Consider the following 25,414-nt stretch of genomic DNA (forward strand, 5'->3'; position numbering starts at 1 on the left):
CACAAGTCCTGCGATGCCCCAGGAAAGCTGCCGAGAAGAATCAGCAGCCCATTGGGTAGAGCCAGAATGGGCCTGTTTTAAGGGGGCAGATGGCCTGAGGCAGAGGCCTGGGTCCTAATCCAGGCCGTGGCCAAGCCACTAAGCTGTCTGTACTTTGGCTTTAACCTGTTCTTAGGTGAGGAGAGCAGATTTTAGACAGGTTGTAAGATTTCTTCCCAGGACAAATCCACAGACTCAAGTTGGCAAAGGCATCCCGAGCCCTGGCAACAAGGAAGTCATGATGAGATGCTGTATTCTTTATTTTGGAAATCAGGCCAGAGCCAGCCCCATTCTAGGGGACAGGAGGAGGTTATAGCTTTTCAATCTACCAAGGAAATAGAAACGTCACATAGGATCCTTTACTGTGTTATGTTACTATCTACACTGAGATTTCACGGTCTAGTCCAGAATCATAATTCACATAACAGCGAAACTCATTTCCCAAGGTCCGGGTGTGTTTTGGAATAAATTTGCACATCTTCACGCCAAGAAGTTTCGCTGCCTCTTCTTCCATGACGGCACCTGAAGGGAACAGACCCAGTGAACTCGAAGCCTGAAATACCAACCACTGTGCCACCACGAGTGGTGAGGGGTTCTAGACTAGAATACGTGAGGTAATGAGATGATCGTATCACTCAATAAATATGGGGGAAGGTCAATTCTTTATATCCTTTTTCACTTTCTTCAACAAATTTGCAAATTACCTACTTTTTTCCTTTTTAATTAACATTTTTTTTTTTTTTGCTTTAAGTTTTTTAAGTTTCTTTTGAGACAGAGCGTGTGCATGCACCAGTGGGGGAGGGGCAGAGAGAGATGGAGAGAGAGAATCCCAGTCTCCACGCTCAGCTCGGCACGGAGCCTGACTCCGGGCTCAATCCCACGACCATGAGATCATGACCTGAGCCGAAATCAAGGGTTGGTCGCTTAACCGACGGAGCCACCCAGGCGCCCCTCCTTTTTAATTTAAAAAATAGTTTTCCTACCTCTACAAAACTGAGACACTTAGAAATTTAGAAATAAAGGCACATTCCACAAAGTAACATACGGAGAGTAAAAATAATTACTAGGAACTAGTGTTTTCCAACTTTGAGTCAAGAACCCCGCTCTCATTCACATCTAATCTTGCAAACTCATTGGAACTCATTCACACCAGCTTCTGGCTGACTGGTCCCCACGTCCCACCCACTGCCTGGCCCACGGCCACCGCTGTGGACACAGCCCCTGGGTGTCTCTGAGCACCTCTCCCGAGACACCCCACTGCATAAAGTGCTTCTGCAGCTCACACAGGCAGGAGACCCAGGGTTCGCCCCAGATTCTCCCCTTCCCTCCACATCTGAGCATAGCAGGCTCTTCTGCCTTCACCTCGCTCCACCCCCGCCCACCTTTTTACTGACACACCTTGTCCACGCCTGTCTCAGCTGGAACACACCCTCATAGGGCCTGCTCCCACCTGTGCCCTAAATCCTTTCCAGCACAGAGTGAAAGTGCACTTCTTGAGGCAAACTGGGTCCCATCAGTTGGGGGCCGACAGCTTTCAATGAAAGTCCCAACAATGGCAGCTGTCACCTGTAAGGGACCCTCTCGCCCCCTCCCCCCACTCCAGCCGTGCTACCTGCACACGCGAGGGGGCAGGGCTCCCCGCATCCCTCTAAGAACCAGGGGGCCACAGGCCCTGGGGGCCACCCCTCGAGGTCTCCCCTGGAGTGCTACTCCTCCAAGAACCCCTGCCTGCCCGGCCTGAAGGACACCCCTCATGGTTCTCAGTGCCTGCCGAGCCCTTCTGATTCTTTCACTACACTTCTCAGAATTGGTCATCACCTCTCCCATCTGTTCGGTTACATTTTTTAGCCTATCTTCTGAAACTAAAAGGTAGGCTCCACGAAGCCGGGGCCCCCGCCTGGCAGCTGGCACAAAGGGCTAGCAAACAACCGTTGAATTGATAACCCTTAGGTAAATATTACTTGTGACAACCAGAGTCACCTTCTTGACAATTCTCCAGCTTCAGGGACAAGAGACCCCCTGCAGCTCTGCTCCCGGCTCGGCCCAGCCTGAGGGGCCCTGGACGCCGGCCGCCCCAAGGAGACAGACCATGAGGTAACGTTCTAGTTCTCCGCCAACGCTCCGCATGTCCACCTTAAGAAAGAATGCCACTCTCACCAGTAAGAAAACTCTTCTGCTGGTGAGATCAATTTAATCTACTGTCTAGCTCTGTAACCTTGGGCAATTCAGCTTAACGTTATCAATTCCACATTTCTCTCATCACATGTAAGGCTGGATCAAACACTGCTACTATTCCTGATGAGGGTGAGTAAAAATAACACTCAGAGCACACTCACCATGTGCCAGACCACACCCTGTGTGTATCATGTCACTTAATTCCAATAACGCTGAAAGGAGGGTAGTGTTACCAGTCCCGGTTTACAGATAAGGAAACCTGGCACAGAGAGGCTGGTTATGTAACTTGCTTGAGGTCACACAGTGAGTGGTGGATTCAGGATTTGAGTTCTAAGATCGCTTCCAACTCCTGGAACCTAAGACTGGAATATCTCCTGGTCAACATTCGTGAGTCGTGCAATCCGGCACCTACCTGTGCACAGCAGAATCTTGCCCTGAGTCAGATACTTGATGGTTTCTGACGTTTTCCTGAGACATTCCTCGGAGAGATAGGGGGGATCTGCTATTACGATGTCAAAACTGTGTGCAGCAATTTTTTCAGGTAAATCCAATGGATTATTGTAATCATAGAAGATAAACTCCTCTCCGTATATAGCAAATCTTTTGTCATATTCAAAGATGTATATAGAAAAGTCTTCTCTGTGTAGCTCTCTCAGTTTCTGGTAAACACTGGGGGCACTCACACAGGCTATTCTGGAAAACAAAAGGAACAAATTCATGGAAGATCTTTAATGGAGAGCTACTGGTATTAAATAACAACTGCTTCACTAAAAAATATAGGTCCTGTGTTCAGCTCTTCAAAGGGAATCACAGTGCAAGCTAATGTAAAGGCAGTAAATTTCAAGAGAAAACTATACTGTTTCGTTTTTAAGGAATACGGTGTTTAAAAATCCTGCAACTCATAAGGTATGAAAGGATACATAAATGTGCTTTTCTAGTAAAAAATGTAAAACATTAGGAACACATTAGCAAGAAAGTTAGAAAGCCCAAGGCTTAAATTTGCTTATTATTTTCATGTTGGTCCTCATTTCAACATTTATTTCAAATACTTTTAGTCTCAAATTAATTCTTTTGAAGTTACTTTTTAAAAAAATTTTATTGGGGCGCCTGGGTGGCGCAGTCGGTTGGGCGTCCGACTTCAGCCAGGTCACGATCTCGCGGTCCGTGAGTTCGAGCCCCGCGTCGGGCTCTGGGCCGATGGCTCGGAGCCTGGAGCCTGTTTCCGATTCTGTGTCTCCCTCTCTCTCTGCCCCTCCCCCGTTCATGCTCTGTCTCTCTCTGTCCCAAAAATAAATAAAAAACGTTGAAAAAAAAATTTTTTTTTTAATTTTTATTTTTTTTAAGTATTTATTTTTGAGAGAGAGAGAGAGAGAGAGTGAGCGGGGCAAGTGCAGAGACAGAGGGGGACAGAGGATCCAAAGCAGGTTCCACACTGACAGCACAGAGCCCGATGTGGGGCTCAAACTCATGAATTGCGAGATCATGACCTGAGCCGAAGTCAGATGTTCAACCAACTGAGCCGCCCAGGAGCCCCTGATGTTACTTTGTAATATTCATAATCTAGGAAGAAAAATCCCAAATGATGCCTCAATAGCTCCAGTTTTCTGCAAAGATACCTTAAAATTCAATCGCAGTACGGACAAGCTACTTTAAAACTAGCAGATGCATCTCTGAACAGAGACCATGTTCCACGGACCGGGTGGGTCCCCGTGCCAGGCTAAAAAGGCTTCTCAGCCCCAGGGCACTGAAGCGTGTGATACACTCTGGCGATGATACACACACTTCTATGGGAAACACGCGTGTCCCAGCCCAGGGACACAAGGGCCAGCGGGGCCCCCAGTCCAGGCTGCTGCCAGAGCTCTGGTGAGGAGATAGGCAGAGGACGTGGGACGATGTCCTCACTGTGCTCAAAGATAACAGGCCGCGACCCGGGCAAATATCTTCTGAGAAAGAGGGTGAACTACAGATAGTTTCAGACAAACTAAGTCCGAGAGTCTGTCACCACAGACCTGCACGCAATTCCAAAGCACGTACTTGGGGCAAAAGGAAAGTGGTCTGAGGTGCAACAGGGACTGAGAGCGGGATGGCGATGACCTTGGGGGAGGCAGTGACCTTTATCATGCAGCAGCAGGTCACCTTCCGCAGGGGATGCGACCGGAGCCCTGGAGTCTCTCTTTACGATGGGGAGTACAATGGAGGCTTAAATGGGACGTCCCCCGAGAGCACGCAAACAGTGGAGAGGGCGCACAGTAAGGGCTCAATAAATGCTACTATTACTATTCATTTTGAATATTACGACAGAGCTCGAAAAAATACTGAAGATGCTTTTCAGAAAAAAATAAATTTCTTCCAAAGCCCTTTATTAATGGAAAAAAAGAAAGTATGTGTAAATACTGTCATTAAGAAGAACCCAATAAGCATCTCTATATAATGTTAAAAGAAAAAGAGCAGCAAAAACAAAAAACCCAAAAAACTTAGGACTTCCAGTTTGAGATGGCAGGCATCGCACATTCATGTACATTTGCTCCCTCATGAAAACCTACTAAATAAAACGTGAGTAAAATTCTTTTGTTTTGTTGTTTAAGCACAAACCGCCAAGAGGAAAGAGAATTCAAGAGGAGACCAAAACAAACAAACAAAACCCAAAAACCCCACAAAAGCCAACCAGCCAGCCAAACAAAAACCCCTTAAGAGGCAGAAAAGCAGGGGCGCCTGAGTGACTCGGTAGGTTAAGCGTCAGACTTCGGCTGCCGTCGTGATCTCGTGGCTCCTGAGTTCGAGCCCCGCGTTGTGCTCTGGGCTGCCGCTGCTGAGTCTGTCGGATTCTCTCTCTCTGCCCCTCCCCTGCTCGCTCTCCCTCTCAAAATAAAGAAACTTAAAAAAAAAAAAAAAAAAAAAAATGCAGAAAAGCAAAGGGATAGCTGGTATTTGGCTCAGTGGACCCAAAAAAGCCAAATCCCAAACTAGGTGTCATAGGTAAGCTGAGAAGCAACCTGGTTTACATCCGAGGGCCCTCAGAGGCTCCGGAAGCTGCAGGGCCAGGTCACTCAAGAAGTGGGGGTGAAGGTGGGGCTAGAAATAGGAGGGTTCATTGAAAGGTCTCTTTAAGAGGCTCGTTCCCGGGATTCTCTTCCCTACCCCAAGTCTCTAGGTGTCTGCCCCTCTGCGACTGCGACAGAAAACTTTCCCCAAACTGAAGGACCTGAGTTAAAAGAATGAAAGCGTTCTCCAAGCAGTACAGATGAGAGCACCACAGCAAGACCCAACGAATACCGGGATTAAGAGAAAACCCTAAGCTTGTCGTGGGCAGGGATGGGAAAACACAGGTTTTCCTGTAAGAAATCAGAATGGCGTTGGTTTCTCAACAGCACCTATGGGAACCTGGAGGCAATGAAGCAATGCCCTCAAAACCTGGGAGAGATACCCAACAAAACTATCACAACCAAGGGGAAGGATAGAATAAAAGTATTTGTAGACACGAAAGGTTTAACCACTTCCCTCCCATGTACCTTTTCTGTGGAAGCTATTGAAGGATGTACCAACCAAAGTAAGGCTGTAAACTAAGAACTAGGGTACAGGAAACAGGAACCCAGAACAAGAGAGAGGCAAAAGGCTCTGACGCATGATGGTGAAGGGAACACGAAGGTAAGTAAGACCTGTAGCAAAGCCAGAAATCAACAAGTCCAGATAAGAGCAGCTTGCAAAGCCTTGGGAGTAACTTCCTTCACAGAGTTGGAACATGACTGAATTTACTGACAGGAGATTCACGGAGCGTCTTAGAGTTAATTTATGATATGGACACAGAAATACATACAAAATAGAATTATTTTCTTCAGAAAAATGAAAAATTATACAGAAAAGGAAAAGAATAAGGTTCAACTGTGAAGAACATTTATGCTGGCATAATATAAACCCTGTTCTAACCAAGATTAGGATAAATCTATTAGGAGTGTGAACAAAAAGCATGCCTACCTGTGGCAGTTGTGGAGTATGAGAGAGAGCTAAATCCTCATGCTCCATAGTGAGAAGTCAAGAAATGTGGGGAGTAAGCTTAGAAATTTCCCTGGGCTTGCACCAATGGGTTAACAAGGCATAGAGAATTACAAAGCTATAGGATGTTCACACCCAAGTTTGGGTAAACAAGATTAGGTGAATAAGGATAGAGAAGAGGGGCTAAAGGCCCCCAGAATAAAGTGAGGTGGGGGGCAAAGGCCCCCAATACAAAGGTATATGAGGTAAGCAAGATTAGGTATTCAGGGCGAAAGTGCCCCCCAATTTAGTACTACAGCAGAAAGCTGCTTTCATAGGAAGGAAGGACCAAGTTAGGTAAACAGGTAAATAGGGCTATAGACTGCTATGCTGCAGGCTGCAGGTGAGGAGCTGATTAACAAAAGAAAGGTGCCTTGTTGACCCCGAGGTTACTTGCTCTACCTGTCTCAGCCCCTAGGCTAGCTAAAATAAACAGAGGTGGGGCCTCATGTCTGCTGTAAACAACTTCTGGCCGGCCCCCAGGATTTTGTTTTGTATTAACCAAACCCCTAAACCCGAATATCTTCAAGACCCCCTTTCCCGCGCGTCCATGAGTTAATGTTCACAGATTCATTGTCTCTTCGTGCACGTCCACCACCATGTTTGTAAGCCTTCTGATCCTAATAAAAACGGAGCGAGGACCCTTATTCAGGGCTCTTGTCCTTTCCCGGACAATAGTCATCTCTCGCTTTTAATCCTGCATCCGCTCTCTTGCTGGACAAGAGAGTACTTTAGACTTAGAGTCTATGACAAAGAAATAACGTCTACAAGTGACAGACAGGTCAAGAAGTGCCAATATAAACATGTATTTAGAAATATGGTTGTAAATCCCAAAAGGGTCCCCTGAAAGGGAGCAGGAAAGGGGAGGGGAGTGCTCAAGGGGGAAATGAGCAACACGGATATGGTTTCTGAACAAGCCTGGTAGGACCATTTGACGTTAAATTATATGCATGTGAAAATTTTGATAAAAACTGAAGTGACAAAAAAGAAAACCTGTATTTTTAAAACTTCAGAAGTCAAACATTAAGATTTTTTTTCTTTTAGGGGTACCGGGGTGGCTCAGTTGGGTAAGTGACCGACTGCAGCTCAGGTCATGATCTTACAGTTGGTGAGTCCGAGCCCCATGTCATCGGGCTCTGCGCGCTGACAGCACGGAGCCTGATTCGGATCCTCTGTCTCCCTCTCTCTTCCTGCCCCTCCCCAGCTCGCGTGAGCGCATGCTCTCGCTCTCTCAAAAGTAAATAAACATTAAAAAAACAAATTTTTTTCTTTTTAAAAGGAAAACAAACTTTAGGAGTATAAAGGTAAGAAACAGATTAGAAAATGTTAAAATAAAGAAGAGGTAGGACATCTTACAATGAACAGATTTCTGTATTCCTGTTTAGGAACTGAGTTTTCAGCACTGGAGCAGTTCTCAATTTATCATGTCCTGCAAACCATGGACTACAGCTACGGTTCCCACTTCTTATAAACCATTGCTCATTTTGGAAGGACGTATTCAGTATCAATTTAGATAAGAAGACAAAAGAGAAACAAAATCTGGACCTTACCTGCCACAGTCTCCCGCGGCTGCAATGGCTTCCTTTGCAAGTCGCAAAGCGGTTTCCTGGCTGTACCAAAACTGGCTCAACTGCTGTAACAGAGCAATGACTTGAAATCAGTTTAGAACTGCCATAAATTCCGTCCTTTTAATTTACGTCTACCACTCCGATGTGCATACATTTCAAGTGTTTTTTTTCTTTTTAAAACTAACTATTCTTTGGAATTATTTTAAAGTGACAGAAAGCCCTAATTACTGGAATCTAGGCATCGAGTCCCAGCGGCTGCTGACACCACAGAAGGAGACAACGGTCAGTGTTTCTGCTGGTGGAAGAACATACTCCCGCCTTTGTGTGACTCTTGCCCCAAGAAACTGAACCTGAGTCTGATTAAGCCTCTAGGACCAACTACCCACTAGCAGAACCACAAACAGAGGATGGAAGAACGTGTGAAATAACACCACGGGGATGAGAGGAGCGAAACTCAGTCCGTGGTCCTTTTCCACCGCCTCCTCTCTTTACCTTATGAGCACTTCCCGAGTTACTTGTCTTTTCCCTTAGGGGTAAGCTGTCATCTTGCTCCTCTTCACGCTGGTTACCGATTTTCTTTCAACTTTTTAGTGATCCTTAATCATCCACTCACGTTTCTAAATTAAATTTTAACGGGAAAAGTAGATTCTCCTGCAATGGAATAGGCCCATTTCTCCAGCAGGCCTCCCTCTGGAATGGCCGTGCCAGGAGCCAGTGGTGGGAGGAGGCAAGTGTGTGTGGCCAGTGTCCGCTGATGGCTCTTAAATCCAGCTTTAAAAACATTTCCAAAACATATGATCATTTCAACAAGTGCAAAAAAAAAAACATTTAACAAAGTTCAACACCACTTCATGATTAAAAAAAAAACCTCTTAGAAAAGCAGGAATAGTAAGGAACTTCTTTAAACTGATACAAGGCATCGAGAAAAAACCAACAGCCTTACAAAAATGAAAGATCTATTTTTTCCCCATAAGATAAGAAAGAAGGCAAGAATGTCTGCTTTCAATATTCTCATTCAACATTCTACTGCAAGATCCAGCCATTGCATTAATGCAAGAGAGGAAATAAGCGAGTGACAGTCAAAAAAGAAGTAAAACTGCTAACATTTGCACATTGTGTGACTGTTTACCTAGAAAACACCAAGGCAGATAAATGTTTCTGAAGACAGAATGTACATATTCATTTGGATATATATGAATATGAATTCATGTCTAAACATTCTCAGCTGCAGGAAAATGCCAAGCCCCGGCCCTCTTTGCTTAAGAAGCTGGAGGAAAGCCCTAGCACACATGTGTATATGGTGTGGGGGTGGGGGTGGGGGTGGTGTTCTACTTCACTTGATCTGGGTAGAGTTTTCGACAGTTGGCTACCAAGCTGCCCTTCTCCCTCACTCCAGCCTTGTCAGGGCACAGTTGTATGTTTTGGCTCTCCTCATACCCTTCTAAAAAATAAAAATCTTCCTTTTAATCAAAGTGTTGCATAAACATGGCTTTCAAAGTCAAATGCACTACTAGGCTTACAAAGAAAAACAACAGTCCCTGCCCCACGTCTCCCCACCAGTGAGTTCCACTCCTCAGAAGCACCTTTCAACTCTTCCTTTGATCATCTGTCTCCATATTTCCAAATATTATGCTTTAAATGCTCTTTTTAAAAGTTTATTTTTTGAGTGATCTCTACGCCCAATGTGGGGCATGAACTCACGACCCCAAGACTGAGAGTTGCATACTTTCCCAACTGAGCCAGCAAGGCACCCCTAAACGCTATCTCTTGATTTTTCTACTTTATACAATGTATTATATTATGACAGATGAGGATTTTGCTCTGTCATGCACACCCTTCTCTGTGCCTCATGCTCCCCATATGGTTGTAACCTGTTTTTGGTTAAAATCATTGCCAGTATTCATTGTGGGGCCAAATGACACATTTCCTTCTAGGATGGAACCTTTTATTCTTCCTAGACTTAATAAATGTATCATTTGCTTGTTTCTCTGAGCCGACCTCTAAATCTTCCAACATACTCTGGCAGCTTCAGAGAAGCAGTGTCCCGGAGGCCAATACCATGAGATTTGCTGTATCTAAAATGTTTTTATTTTATCCTTCACATTTGAGTAAGCTGAAATCTGGGCTGAACAAAATTCTACTCCCAATACCGAAGACACTACCCCACTTTTTTCTAGTTTCTAACAAAGCTACTGAGAAGTGTGGTGTGACTCATCCTGAGACTTTGTAGGTGACCTGCTTTTCCTCTGGAAGGTTCTAAGATCTTGTCACCTGCATACAGAATTTTCAGAGTCCTGTAACCATGTGTCTTCATGAGAATCTTCAGGTCTGGGAAATTTTCTAATGTTCCCCTTTGAAGATTTCCTCTCCCCTTTATTTTCTGTTCTAGTTTTCTAGAATTCCATCCAATTAGTTAAATACTGAGCCTCCTGGATTCATCCCCTAGTTGTACAAAATGTTTCCTTTCCAGCACTTGCATCATTCTCTCTTTCTCTTTTTGCTTCCTAGGAGATTTCCTCAATTTTATACACAAAACAAAACAAAGTATCAAAATTATAAAAACACTTAATTCTAAGTAGTGGGATTAGGAATAACTTATTTTTGTGTTCATGTTTTTACATTTTTCTACAACAACCATGGATTACTTTTAGAATCAGAAAAAAAAAGCACATAATACTTAAAACATTAAGCAGAGGGAAAGGGAGAAAGAATAATGTGGTCCGTCAGGTTTCTGATACTCACCACCTACAAAAGCATCAAGCTACAAGGCAAAAGCATGTAAAGAAGGGGAATTGTTAGAAAGAGGCTTTTGCGTAGGTGGAAAATTTAGTGTAAATGTAAAGAAACATTTTTATCGAGTCAGTTTCAAACAGATGGTAAACAGGAGAATTTAATACAACTTAAGAGATCCAAACTCGACACAAAATGTAAAAGGATGTTTAAAAAAAAAAAAAAAGAAGTGTGAGAGATTCCTTCTAGGTGGGAAGTGATGGACAGAGACAAACCCACTACTGAGGGGCAGGCACAGACAAAAAGCCCAAGCTTCGTGTATCTCCTTCAAACGGTCTCCTTCAAAAGTTTACACTTCTAAGTTCTAGCTTAGCTTAGTTTCCCTCCAGTCATTTAATTAATTCCCATTTTTAATTCCCATTTTTATTTATACCATAAAAATATAATTTAAATACATACTATGCACTAGAACCTATTAGTATCTTTTTCAGAATTCCCTTTCATCTTTTTTCATTGCACATTTAAATGAGTTTCATTGCACATTTAAATTAGTTACCCCATTTACCGCAGTATTATATTTTACCCCCTCCACAAGGATAATGGGCACCAGAAAAACCAACCGCAAGTGTCTGTGCACAGAAGGGAGCACAAGTTTGTGTTGGTCACAAGTGACATGTTGTCCCCCTGTCTGAAAAGTCCCCTTGTCTGACCACCAACCAGCCTGACCGTCAGAACCAGGAAAATCTGCATTTAAACAGTCTTAAATGGGGGCGCCTGGGTGGCTCAGTCGGTTGAGTGTCCGACTTCAGCTCAGGTCATGATCTCACGGTCCGTGAGTTTGAGCCCCGCGTCGGACTCTGTCCTGACAGATCAGAGCCTGGGGCCTGCTTCGGAGTCTGTGTCTCCCTCTCTCTCTCTGCCCCTCCCCTGTTCATGCTCTGTCTCTCTGTCAAAAATACACATTAAAAAAAAAAAAAAAATTAAACAGTCTTCAATGTCTGGGGACTGCTTTCTGTCTTAGCAGCGCACACAGGACATCAGCTCCTGAGGGGCAGGTGAGGCAGACGTGGGTGTGAGGCGGGACGCAGACAAACACCAGACCGGATGGACAGGTGCAGAATCGGCAAGCAGCTCACCCACATTTCCTGAGACATGTGGAATGCACTTACCCAGTTCTCTTCTATTATTCCAATATTATATTTATCATCCCCGCCTGGGTCACTCTGTTGCTTCTGCTCAGAATAAAATTCCTGGAGGGCTGCTAAGGCGTGGGAAGACAGCCGGGGGACATCATCATCCTCAGAGTCACTCATTTCACGAATCGTCTGTAACCTGCAAATAAATGAACAAACATGTTGTGCGGGTATTTTTTTTCCCTTCCCATCAAACAGCGATTTAGAGGGACACCTGGGTGGTTCAGTCATTGAAGCCTCTGACTCTTGATTTTGGCTCAGGTCATGATCTTACGGTTTGTGGGCCCGGAGCCGTGCATCGTCAGACTCTGTGAGCCTCTGTGAGCTGACAGCGCGGAGCTTGCTTGGGGTTCTCCGTCTCTCCCTCTGTCTGCCTCTCCCCCATTTGCACACGACATTCTCTCTCTCTCTCTCTCAAAATAAATAAATAAACTTACAAAAATAGCCATTTAGAAATTTTTTATCTCACAGCAAGGATCCAAACTGGAAGTGAGGTTTTTGTTTGTTTTTTATTAATTAAAAAAAAAAAAAAATTTTTTTTTTTTAATTTTAGAGAGAGAGAGCAAGCAGGGGAGGGCCAGAGAGAGACGGAGAGAGAAATCCCAAGCAGGCTCCCACATTCACTGTGGAGCCTGACGTGGGGCTCAGACCCACATCTAAGAACTGTGAGATCATGACCTGACCTGAAATCAAGACTCGGATGCCCAACCAACTGAGCCATCCAAGTGCCCCTGGGAGTGGGTTTTATAAGGGAAACTCATATTTTAAATTTCTGAGATCAAACATCCACAGAGGTCTCCTACTAAACCACAGCTTAACAAATACAGGCTTTTCCTTTACATGTATCATTTTTACAAATGAGATTCTCCCATTTTTAAGACTCCTTGCAGAATGAATTTTTTTACCATAAATATCTAAAGACATATTTGGTTTTTTTCAGGCACTGCAATGGCCATGTGCAGACATTCACTGTGGACTCTCTGAATCAGAGATCTTTCCACCCACGAGTGTCACTGTTCAGGTGATCTAAGGCTCAGGGGTGTTATTGACAGGGTAACTGAAATTAGTATGGAAAGAAGTATGGAAATTTAAAGGAATGACAAAGAGAAAGGGAAGAAGTAAAACACAGGGAGGGAGAAAAGGAAGATGTCTTGCAGGAACGGATGGCCAGGCCAGTCACTTCTTGTGGTACCACTGGAGTTAGCCAGACTGCTAGGTTAAGCCACAAGCTTGGTATGGACAGCAAATTCTGCTCAAGGACTCCTGACCTCTCCAAGTTCAGGGGCTTCCCCAAACCACCCTCACATCCACTAATTTGCAAAAAAGACTCAGCACTCACTGAAAGCAATTATACTCACAGTTGCATTTATTACAGGGAAGGATACAAATTAGAGCCAGCCAAAGGAAGAGGTGCATAGGGCAGGGTCCAGGACAGTTCCAAACAGAAAGCTCCCGTAGCCCTCAGGAAGCATCACCCTCCCAGCAGGGATGTGGGACAATACACACACAGTCCTGCCAGCCAAGGAAGCTCTGCAGGCTTTGATTAAGGCTTTGTCATGCTGGCCTGAGTGACCGGACTACTGCCCACCCGGCTGAAGTCAGCCTCCAGCCCCCCAACCAGGATGGCTGGATGTGACCTGAGGGACCTCCATGAATAACAAAGACCTTCCTATCACTTGGGAAAGTTTAAGTGTTTAAAGGTTACATCCCAAGAGCCATGACAAAGGCCAAACTTCCCTTTGACTGAGGTCATATTGCTTACTACACAGGTCAATACATTTTTTTTAGTTTATTTATTGAGAGAGAGAGAGAGCAGGGAAAAGGCAGAAAGAGAGGGAGACAGAGAGAATGCCAAGCAGGCTCTGTGCTGTTAGCACAGAACCCAACGTGGGGCTCAAACTCATTAACCGTGAGATCATGACCTGCGATCAAGAGTCTGATGCTTAACTGACGGAGCCACCCAGGGGCTGCCAAACACATTTTTAAGTCAAAAGTTATCTAAGAGCGTAGCAACAACACTCCATTTGCTTTGTGTCACATTTTACATCAAAGTCTACACTTTTCAGCAAAGACTGCTCAAGAAAATTCGTCACGTTGCTCCCTTCCTCCTCCAAGACCTCTGGGGGTGTAGCTGATGGACAGTCTTGGCCTTCCGCCTGCGCCACCTACCGAGGGCAGCTGGTAAAACACCATCTGAACCTGGCGAATCCCGATGCTTAGGGAGAGAGTTTAAAAGATGCTGAGCAGCTATTTCAAATGAGAAATAACTGCTTGATGCTTTTTTTCTCCTTTTCAAAATCAAAGAGCCAGCCATTCCTAAAAAACAACCAAAAAACCAAAACCAAGACCAAAAAAACCCTGCATATACCAACTACTGACAGTGTATTTTCACGTGCTAATAGTCTGTTGATTCCCTCTTTCCTTTCTTCATCAAAGACTTACCTGTAAAAGTTAACTAATAAAATATCTGGTCACACAAATTAAGCTAGAAATATAAATAAGTGTTCTATGAACAAGCAGTTTCCCCTCTAGGAAGAGAAGGAGCAAAACACAAGGTATATACACTATGATAGATTTATAAAGTTCAAAAACAAGTAAAATTAAACTATTCGTTTAAGGAACATATAGGCTTACATTCAAAGATACGCTAATTTTGTTACTAAAACCTTCCTACGTAGAAGGCTCCAGGCTGAGAAGAGTCACTGATGAGTTCTATCGAACATATAAAGAAATGTTGATAATTTTATCACCCAGAAGACAGAGGAGAAAGGGATCCTTCCCAACTTGTTTAATGAAGTCAGATTAAATCTAACATGAACACGTGTCAGTATATAACTGGGCTCAACTCCCCATCAGATTTTGAGGGTGATCAGATATCAAAGGGGGTTGGGGGCATTGGTGGTAGTGGTGGTGGTGGGTTTCTGGGTAAACTGATTTAGCAAGGTTCTTGCTAAAACTAGATTTTACAAAGTACACAGATGGGCCTAGAAGGTTCAGGAGCCTGACTCAAGGTTGGCCAAACAATTTTAGCTACAGGAAACTATGGCCTGCAGGCCAAATCAAGCCTGTGCCTTGTTTTTGCCAACAAATGTATTGGAAAACAGCCACACCCTTCTGTTTACATATTGCTTACAGTTGTTGTCCTTTTAAAGTTTGAACTCACAAACCACAAGATCACAACCAGAGCCGAGGTCAGATGCTTAACCTACTGAGCCACCCAGGTGCCCCTTCCCTACAGTTGTTTTTAATGATAAGCCTAAAATATTTATTATCTGGTCCTTTACAGAAAGTTTGCTGACTCCTGGTTTAACAGTATAAAAGAGAAAAGCCACATGATCATTTGCATGGATACTACAAAAGAATCTGACAAAATTCAACATCCATTCATGTTAAAAACTCTGAGCAAACTAGCTATAACAGGGAACCTCAATCTGAAAATGGGCACCGAAAAAAAACATACGCCTCATACTTTCTTAGTGGTGAAACACTGAATGCTTTCTACGCTCAGGAACAAGGGAAGGATGTTCACTGTCACCACATGCATTTAACATTATCCTGGCCTTTCCAGTTAATGCAAGAAGGCAAAAACAAACAAACAAAAAACAAAACAAACAGAAAGACAAAAAAAAGCAAGCATAAAGACTGCAAAGGAAGAAATGTCCCTATTTGTAGATATGATTATTCACAGAGAAAATCCTAAGGAAATAATGGTCTCATCCATGTGACCAGGTCAACATCAGTGGGGATAATTCATGTCAATGGCATGTACCCTTGATATGCAGTGATGAAGACAGCGCTTCATTTCCATGGTCTTCCCCTCAAAAAACATAATCCCAGTGTAAGCATGACCAAAACTCAGACACACCCCAATTAAGAGACGTTCTACAAAATATCTGACCAGTATTTGCCAAAACTGTTCGGTCATCGAAAACAAGACGAAAATGAGAAACTGTCACTGCTAAGAGGAGCCTAAGGAAATACGATGACTATCGGTAAGACAGTATGAGGTCCTAGAACAGAAAAGGAGTATTGCATAAAAACCAAGGACATCTGAATAAAGTATGGACTTTGGTTAACAACAGTGTAGCAATATTGTTCATTAATTGTGACTAATGTACCATACTAACAGAAGATGTTAATAATAGGGGAAACGGAGTATAGGTATATAGGAACAACACGCTATCTTCATAATTTTTCTGTGAATCTAAAACTATTCTAAAATAAAGTTTATCAAAAAATTTTGTTTTAATGTTTATTTTTAAGAGAGAGAGAGGAGGGTTGGGAGGGGTAGAGAGAGAGAGGGAGAGGGAGACACAGAATCCAAAGCAGGCTCCAGGCTCTGAGCTGTCAGTCAGCACAGGGCTTGAACTTATGAACCATGAGATCATGACCTGAGCCAAAGTCAGACACTTAACCAACTGAGCCACCCAGGCGCCTCTATAAAGTTTATTTTTAGAAAATTTTAAGGAAGCATAACCAACTTCACCAACAAAAACTACTAGAATGAGTTTATTGAAGTTTCAGAGTACAAGGTCAATACAGAAAAATAAATTACATTTCTGTATTCTAGCAGCAAATAAATAGAAATTAAACTTAAAAGCAATTTTCCATTAAGTAGCATAAAAATGCTTTGAATATATTTAACATAAAGGCTGTAAGATCTTGAAGCACCTGGGTGGCTCGGTTGGTTATGTGTCTGCCTCTTAATTTCGCTCCCTCTCTCTTGCAAAAATGAACATTAAAAAAAGGGGTGGGGGTAGGGGCACCTGGGTGGCTCAGTCGGTTAAGTGCAGGACTTTGACTCAGATCACGATCTCGAAGTTCAGAGTTCGAGCCCCGCATTGGTCTCTGTGCTGACAGCTTGGAGCCTGGAGTCTGCTTCGGATTCTGTGTCCTCCTCTCTCTCTCTCTCTCTGCCCCTCCCCCACTCACTCTGTCTCTCTCTCTCTCTCAAAAATAAATAAATATTAAAAAAAAAAAAAGACTTTAAGATCTCAATACTGAAAATTCCAAAGCATTGCTGAAAGAAATTAGAAAAGACCTAAATAAAAGGAAAGGTATACCATGCTCATGAACTAGATGAACCAGTATTATTTAAGGTATCAATTGTTCCCAAATTGATCAACAGATTCAATATATCCTAAACAGAGTGTATGTGTGTGTGTGTTTACTTAAAATAGAAACTGATGTGCTGCTTCTAAAATTTATTTAAAAAAAATTTTTTTATGTTTGTATTTTGAGAGAGAGGCAGACAGACAGAGCATGAGCTGGGGGAGGGGCAGAGAGAGAGAGGGAGACACAGAATCTGAAGCAGGCTCCAGGCTCTGAGCTGTTGGCACAGAGCCTGACATGGGGCTCAAACTCACGGACGGTGAGATTGTGACCTGAGCTGAAGTCGGACGCTTAACTGACCGTGCCACCCAGGCGCCCCTCTAAAATTTATTTAAACATTCATTCATTAAAGGATATTAAGATTGCTTCCACTTTTTGGTTACTATAAATAAAGCAGTATGAACATCTATGTACAGTTTTACCTTTGTTTTCTTACTAAAGCTTTGTTTGTATATACATCAAACAAATCATGGCACTAAACCACTTATCAATATTTTGATTAGCTTCTATATCCCCAGTGTGAGAAACAAATGGCCAAAATCAGAGTAGACAGATAAAACAAGTAAAAAAGAATGGCAATGCTGAGGAGAATGTAAGGATATTGGTACTCTAATTCAGGTAATAATTTAAATTGGTATAATCTCCTTTTGAAAAGAATCAGATATTCTGGATATAAGAATATTCCTCCTTGGCGGGGGGAAGCACCTGGTGGCTCAGTCGGTTAAGCGTCTGACTTTGGCTCAGGTCATGATGTCACCATTCGTGAGTTCGAGCCCCGCGTCGGGCTCCGTGCTGGCAGCTCAGAGCCTGGGGCCTGCTTCGGATTCTGTGTCTCCCTCTCTCTCTCTGACCCTCCCCCACTTGTGCATGCACGCATGCGCTTTCGCTCAAAAGTAAATAAACGTTAAAAAAAATTAATTGAAAAAAGACTATTCCTACTTTTTGACCCAATTCTAATTTCTAAACTTTATATTTTGAAATATTTATAGATTCACAGGAAGTTCTAAAACTAACAGAGGTCCAAGTATCCTTGACCTATTTTTTTTTTTTCTCATTCTAACAACTCTAAAAGCAGGACGTAACTTTAAAATAACGGTGTAGAAGTTTACTGTGGGCATGTTTTCTTAAAGTGGTGGTATTCTTAGAGTCCACGGCATCTCGGACTCGATGAAATGGGATCACTGTACCAACCGCAGGCGGCAATGCAGTGAGCCATCCGTGCAGCACTCCCATCATTTTACAGCCTCAGAATAAAGTCACAAAGAGGTGAGGCTGTTCTGGGGGTTGGCACTGTCTGAGTGGTATCCGCAGGGAGGAATGGTGAAGAGCGTGCTACTAGGGGATTCTGGGGGACTGTCTCCACCTAGACAACTGTACTGGCCCCATCTGTCTGATGTGTTTCAACGTTTGAAAGAATATTTTTTAAATGTTCATTTATTTTGACACACAGAGAAAGCATGAACAGGAAGGGGCAGGCAGAGAGAGAGAGAGAGAGAGAGAGAGAGACAGAGAGAGAGAGAGACAGAGACAGAGACAGAGACAGAGAGAGGGAGGGAGAGGGAAAGAGAGAATCCCAAGCAGGCTCCAAGCTCAGTGCCGAGCCTGACATGGGGCTCAATCTCATGACTGTGAGATCATGACCCGAGCTGAAATCAAGAGTTGGATGCTCAACTTACTGAGACACCCAGGTGCCCTGATGTAGCTATTTTAGAACTCTAAAATCTCTTCAAAGGCTTGCAGTTTCGTCCAAAAGACACAACTTCCAGTTAAGTTGAGTTAATCTTGGCACATAGCTCAGCAGTGGCTACTCATCCCCCACTTCTTATTTCTGTGTCAGGTAGCTGTGCACATGATTCTACTTTGTGTTCAGTCTTAATATACAGAGCTGAGAGAGGATATGCTATCAAGTGTTTAGTATTATTCACAGTTCCCCTAGAAATGAGAGGCACAGTGCCCCATGAAGGGCCACATGAAACCTGTCATATGTGGGGACAAGGAAGCAGAGACCTGGAACTCCGTCTTTACTGCTAAGATGACTGGGAAGGAATTGGGTGGGGATGTCTCCTATTGGGCGCAAAGTAAAAACACACATTCTACAGTTTGCGGTTGGGAGCTTCGTGATATGACTTTGATGTGCCCATGAGAGCTGGTTTGCAGCAAAGGGTAAGCAACTTTGGCCACTAGTTTGGCCCTGTAATTAACTGACACCAAATAAACAAATACAAAACCGAAGAACACACAATTTCAAAAGTTCCCGGAGCAGTTTGTACGCAACTTGTGGAAGCCAAGGTATGCAGTAAGGGCTCTGTCCTGCAAATACTGGGGATCTGTGTTCTGATCACTAACTGCTGCTTCTGATCGTGGAGGCGGGGACACAGAGTCAGGCAGCCATTACCACAAGGCTCCCACTGTTGTCATTACTTCCACCTCCAGCTTAATCAACTTTCAGGGGATTTAAAGGGCCAACACTTCTTTCCTCGCTTTATTTTTCTCTTTTTCTCCTTTTGGGAGCCAGACATTTAAGGACTAGATCATTACACAAAGCAACTGCATATACAGGGGAATTTAGGTCACTGTACATGCCCAGGAAGAGGTGGAGGCTCAGAAAAGAACTGAGATAAGTTTACACCTCAGGCTGACACTCAGCACAGACAGCCCTACAACAATCAAAAAACAAAAATAATAAACAAAACAACAAAAACAGCAAATCCTTGGGAAGGGGGAGAATCTGATTTCCAGAGTTCCCACATTATTAGATTCAAATATCCAATTTTCAACCAAAAAATTACAAGGCACACAAAGAAAGTGGAAACTATGGCCCATTCACAGGAAAACAACAGAAACCACCCCTGAGAAACATCAGATGGCAGACTTACTGTCTGAAAGATGCGAAAAGAATTAAATGAAGATATGGGAAAAACTAAGAAAATGATGTATGAACAAAATGGAAATATCAACAGAGATAGAAAACATAAAAAGGTATCAAAAGGGAATTCCAGAGCTGGGAATTACAATTACTGAAATGAGAAATTAACTAGAGGAATTCAAAAGCAGATTACAGTGGGCAGAAAATCAGCAAACTTGAAGATAATTGGAATTACTGAGTTTGCTGAAAAGACAGAATGAACAGAACCTAAGGCCATTGTATCAAGTGGACCAAAATACACATGGTGGGAGTCTCAGAAAGAGAAGAGAAAGGGACAGAGCAATTCTTTAAAGAAATAATGGCTGAAAACTTCCCAGATTAGGTGAAAGAACTATAAACACGTAAGAAGTATAATGAACTTTAGTATGATAAACTGAAAACACCCACACCAACACACATTATAATCACTATTAAAAGCCAAAGACAGAACCTTGAAAGCACCAAGAGAGGTGACTTGTCACACATTGTCGCATAAAAGCGCTCACCAATAAGATCATCAGATTTTTCATCAAATTTTGGAGGCTAGATAGCAGTAGACTGATACACTCAAAATGCTGAACAGAAAAAAAAAAAATCAACCAGCAACCCTATATCTGATGAAAATGTCCTTCAAAAGTGAGGAAGAAATTAAGACATTCACAGATAAAGAAAAGCTGGAAGTTTGTTACCACTAGACCTGCCTTGCAAAAATTGGTAAAGTGAGTCCGGCAGGTCGGAATAAAAGCACACTAGGCATGCCTGGGTGATTCAGTTAAGCATCTGACCCTTGATTTTGGCTCAGGTCATGATCTCACAGTTCATAAGTTTGAGCCAAGTACTAGGCTCTGCACTGTCAGTGTGGAGCCTGTTTGGGATTCTCTCTCTCTCCCTCTCTCTCTGCCTCTCCCCCACTTGCACTCTTCCTTTCTCAAAATAATAGACTTAAAAAAAAAAAAAAAAAAAGAAATGAAAGGACACTAGACAGTGTAGAGTCATATGTAGAAAAAAAAATCTCAGGATCTCAGGAAAGGTAAATGTGGGCAATTATAAATGCTAGTATTACTGTAACTTCAATTTATAACTCTACTTTTTGTTCTCCAGATTTAAGAGACTGATTGATACCCAAATGTCTATCGACAGACGAATGGATATACAAAGGAGTATCATTCAGACTCCAAAAGGAAGAAAATTCTGATACATGGCTACAACATGGATGAACGTTGAGGACATCATGCTAAGTGAAAAAAGTCAGTAACAAAAAGACAAATACTCTATGATTCCACTGATATGAGGTACCCAGGGTCATCACATTCACAAAGACAGAAAGCAGAATGGTAGTTGCCAGGGGCTAAGGGGTGGGAAGAATAGGAAGTTGTTTAATGTGTATATAGTTTTAGTTTTACAAGATGAAAAGTGTTCTGGAGATGGACGGTGGCAATGGTTGTGCAACAGTGTGAATGTATTAACACTACTGAACTGTAAACTTAAAAATGGTTAAGATGGTAAATCTGATGTTACGTGTATATTACCACAATAAAAATATTGGGGGAAAATGTCATTAGAGTGGATATCAACGGACTGTTAAGCAAGGTAATTAGATTGTTGCCATGGCTCTGTTGTCTGGCTTCCCTGAAGAAGTCATATTTAAGCTAGGATCTAAAGAATAAGTTCTCCCATTGGCAAAGAAAGGAGAAAGAGCATTCAAGGTAGAAGAAACAGCATCTGCATCAAGTGGTTGGTAAGAGAACTGATGCATTACACAGTGTGAAGTAAATTAGGCGTAATTTCAAAAGAATGGCCTACTCATTCAGCAATAAAACAATGTCTGCAATGTACTGTTAATTTGAATTTTGTTGTTTTATAGTTTTGTTTATACTGAATTTGAGAATGTGTTAAATTCTGTAGTTGTGGAAGAATCAAAAGCAGGATGAATTATTTACCTCTGAGGTTTTAATTTAGAATAAAAATAACTTAAATCAACATTGAGGTGTCTGCAAAAGTCCCACTGAGGAATGGTATGAAGGCTTTAAATTAGTAATTTTAGTTTACTGCCAAAAGCACAAAGAATAAATTTTTAGGAAAGCATACCAGGAGCTCTCAGGCTGGAGAATTTCCAGGTGGAAATTCCAAAGATTGGTGTGTGTGTGCATGCCTAACTGAGAAAGACTAAGAAAACATAGCAAACTGACCTGCAACCTACTAAAAGGTCTCATTTTGGTTTGGTATTTCAGGATTAAGAGTTCCTTTCATTCAGGAAAAGAATTGGGCAACTATTAAAATCCAACGTCTCCTGGCAGAGTTGAAGTGTACAACCAGTTTCTGATCAAAGCTGTACCATGATACTGACTAGAAGAGGTAAATGAAAAAGTATGTACGTGTTAATGTATGTATGTACAGATATATATGTGTGTGTGTACATCCATATAGGCACATGTACATATGTATATGCTTGTCACAGACAGGAATATTTGAATTTTTATTTATTAGTACTAAGCACTTTCCACAGCTGCATATGTGGAGAGGGTTTTCAAACTGCAGCTTGAAATCTGTTAGCTAATCATTTAGAAATAAAACATGAAAACCATAAAAAGAAACCAGTGACATTATGTGCAAAGTAACAAACTCCAAAAAGGAGTTTAAGAGAACTGTCTACTTTCATGGCAGTAAAAGGCAATTACACTTCAATCCATACCTGAGCATGAATTTTGTCTCAAAATAAAATTTTATCTTAAAGCTGATCAAATCCGTTCATTTGGTAATCATTTATTGAGGAACTGCCTTGTACGAAGCACTGTTCTTGGTGATGGAAATCAAAATCCCAGTCCTCTTGGAGACTACATTCTAGTGAGGCACAGACTATATGCAATAGAAATATAAAGTATGAGTTGGATGATGATAAGATCAATGGAGGAACATGTGGAGAATGAAGGGGCTGCCAACTTTAGCAATCATAGACTGTTTTCTACATTATCAAAGCGAGTTCAAGATTGTATCACTTGTTAAATGGGAAAAACTGAAATTTGCTTATGTAACAAACATTGCTCCAGGCTAAAAGAACTTCAGTTTCAATATACTAATTTTTTTACTCAAGTCACTACTTCATCCTATCTTTAGTGTTGTTTACAGATTTTCTAAGTGGGTTTATGAAATTGATGTAAAGAGATTTTCATGTCCAAAAGCGTTGGGGAGTGCTGCGTCATCTTATTATTGAACGGATGCTGAGCCTTACATGGCTCAAACGTGAGAACCGTGGTTCTCACGGGAGATTTTGCAACCACCTGCCCCAGAAAGGGAACATTCGGCAACGTCTGGAGACGTTTCTGGTTGTCAGAACTGGGAAGGATGCTACGGGCATCTAGCGGGTAGAGTCCAGGAACGCTGGCAAATACCATTTACGAGACGGTCCTCCACAACAAGCAACTGTCTGGCCCCAAACGCCTCCAGTGCCACGGTTGAGAAACACACAAATGATTGTGATAATGTGGTGAGCCTTCTATTAGAAAAGCACTATTTAGTACCATGGGATCAGAACGCAGAGCATGTACCGGCAGAAAACAGAAGTGAAACAGCAGGTGGCATTCTAACCTGGCCTTGAGGGAGAAGAAAAGATGAAGAGTGAGGATTACAGAGGGAACAGCATGAGCGAAGGGCCGGACACATTAACATGCAGCATCAGTAGGGATTAGCAGGCTCCTAGTGTACTGTGGTTGCTTTCTATTGCTTTAAACAGTACTTAACTCAATATAACCAGTGTAATCCTCAAAAGCAATATGCAAATTCAATTACATTTCAAATGTATACAATTCTACAATTGCTATATATCAGTTTTCCTTAAAGCAAGCCACTCCCTCCCCCACTGTATAAATTCACACAGTATCATATTGCCTTCTGCAAGTTATTTTAGTCAAGTAGGTGTGATCCAGTGGGGTGAGCATTAACCTAGAATTCATCCCAGGCACTTAACTGGGGGGTGCGGTGGGAGAGGGGAAATCTGAGGTAGTCTGTGAGGCTCCCTCTGTGAACAGGTAAGAATAATCTAGATGTTCCCTACATATATTTTGCATATTGCCCTATGATTCTACCCTGAATCCGATTTACTGTCAGAAAAGGGCCATAATCTTTCATTTTCTTTTTATCTTTGCATATGTAGTTTTCCCTGCCTAAAATGCCTCCTTTCCTCTCGTTTTCTAAAATTCTATTTATCCTGTTATTTAAAAAATTAACTTCAAAAAAGTGAGGTTAAATTTACCCGGGGCGAAACACATACAGATCCTAAGTGTACAGTGCGATGAACTGCGACGTATACCTCCACGTGACCTCAACCCCGATCAAGACACCCTTCCGGTCTTACACATCATCCCCTCCCCACCCCGGAAGTGTCGCCGGCCCCAGGCAGGTCCTTTACTTTGATCATACCGTACCACTAAGACGCTACTGCCCTCGTGCACTGCCAAGTTTCGCGTGTCCCCGCCAGCCTCTCGGGGGCTGAGGTCTCGCCTACTCCACTCTACACCCCGCGCCCGGCGGAGAGGCCCCGGCAGACGGGTGTGGGGGCTCGAACGTCCCGGTCAAAGCAGCACAGGGTAGTGGGCCCAATCCCACGTGACCGGAGCGGAGTTCTCTTACTGCCCTGGCCTGGGGGTTAAGTTTTCTCCTCCGCACCCGGGCCGCCTAAGCCCAGGTTGGGCCGCTCCTCACGGGCCCCAGCCCACGAGGCCAGGTCACGCGGCGCAGGAACCGCGCTCCCTCTCGGCTCGACTGCAGCTCGCCCTCCGTCCCCAGACACCATTAACTGAATCCCTCCGCCCTCGCTGCACTGGAGAAAGGGTGACGAACGGAAAAAAGAAACCACAACCGACTCCGAAGCCGCAGACCGGCGCGGAAGCGACCCCACCTTCGCGCCCAGGTTCGTCCACTCAGTAGCCACGCGTGCGCAGTCACCCTCAGGTGCGGCAGGGGTCGAGGCCGGCCCGCGCGGGCCCGCGCCGCGTCCGCGCATGCGCACACCCTCCGGCCCGAGGGCGCTTCCGGAAGACCCCGGAACGCAGTTTCCTCCAGGCGTTCCAGTCCTGCCGTTAACAGAGTGCAAGGGCGTGCTGTTGATAGGTGTTGTCCCCTCTTGTTGTCTCTATCTTATAAATGACCTCCAAGAATAGTGGCAATAAAAAAAAAAAATGTTTTAATTAGATTCCCTTCCAGTTAAACGTATTCCAAGTAGCTATTTGCACTTGAAACTGGTACGTTTCGCAAACATTAAATTTAGGCCTTTGTGTAGTTTACTCGGTCTTAGAGGAATTAAGACATTAAATTGAGGCTTTATATGCACGAAGACTCTCAAACGCTGCACTTTGCTCAGATTTCCTCCTATGATTTGCCTATCCAAACTTAATGTGGTTAATGTAAGTCTAGTTATATGCATTTTTCATTTGGGGGTTAGCTGCAAAAAATGGAAGAGATGTAAATGAGTGCACGATCTGATCGGTAAACAGATGATGCAAGGTAGAGGTCTTCATGCTGAAATAAGACCAGCCACTAATTTGGCAAACAACGCAATTATGAGGCAACAACCTTCTCCATGAAAACGATGGATACTATTTGGTCAGCTGACTTGCCATTACTCTTTCATTCAACATATGTTAAGACATCTAGCACAGTACCTAGCA

General features: G+C 43.2%; 1 protein-coding gene across 2 annotated transcripts; it reads right to left on the reverse strand.

Moving 5' to 3' along the window:
* Positions 1 to 281: 281 nt before the first annotated feature.
* On the reverse strand, positions 282 to 24,754 carry EEF1AKMT1 (EEF1A lysine methyltransferase 1). Of its 2 annotated transcripts, none has more exons than XM_049647354.1 (5): positions 24,646 to 24,754; positions 11,711 to 11,873; positions 7,794 to 7,876; positions 2,627 to 2,907; positions 282 to 561 (listed from the first exon to the last, which is right to left on the reverse strand). In XM_049647354.1, the coding sequence occupies exons 2-5, from the start codon at positions 11,852 to 11,854 to the stop codon at positions 419 to 421; spliced, it is 651 nt and encodes a 216-aa protein (XP_049503311.1). In that variant the 5' UTR covers positions 11,855 to 11,873; positions 24,646 to 24,754; the 3' UTR covers positions 282 to 418. The 2 variants fall into 2 exon arrangements, with proteins under 2 accessions (XP_049503311.1, XP_049503310.1); XM_049647353.1 differs by lacking the exon at positions 24,646 to 24,754 and adding an exon at positions 17,552 to 17,686.
* Positions 24,755 to 25,414: the final 660 nt, after the last annotated feature.

This window comes from Panthera uncia, assembly GCF_023721935.1.
Source record: "Panthera uncia isolate 11264 chromosome A1 unlocalized genomic scaffold, Puncia_PCG_1.0 HiC_scaffold_16, whole genome shotgun sequence".
Taxonomy (NCBI): Eukaryota; Metazoa; Chordata; class Mammalia; order Carnivora; family Felidae; genus Panthera; species Panthera uncia.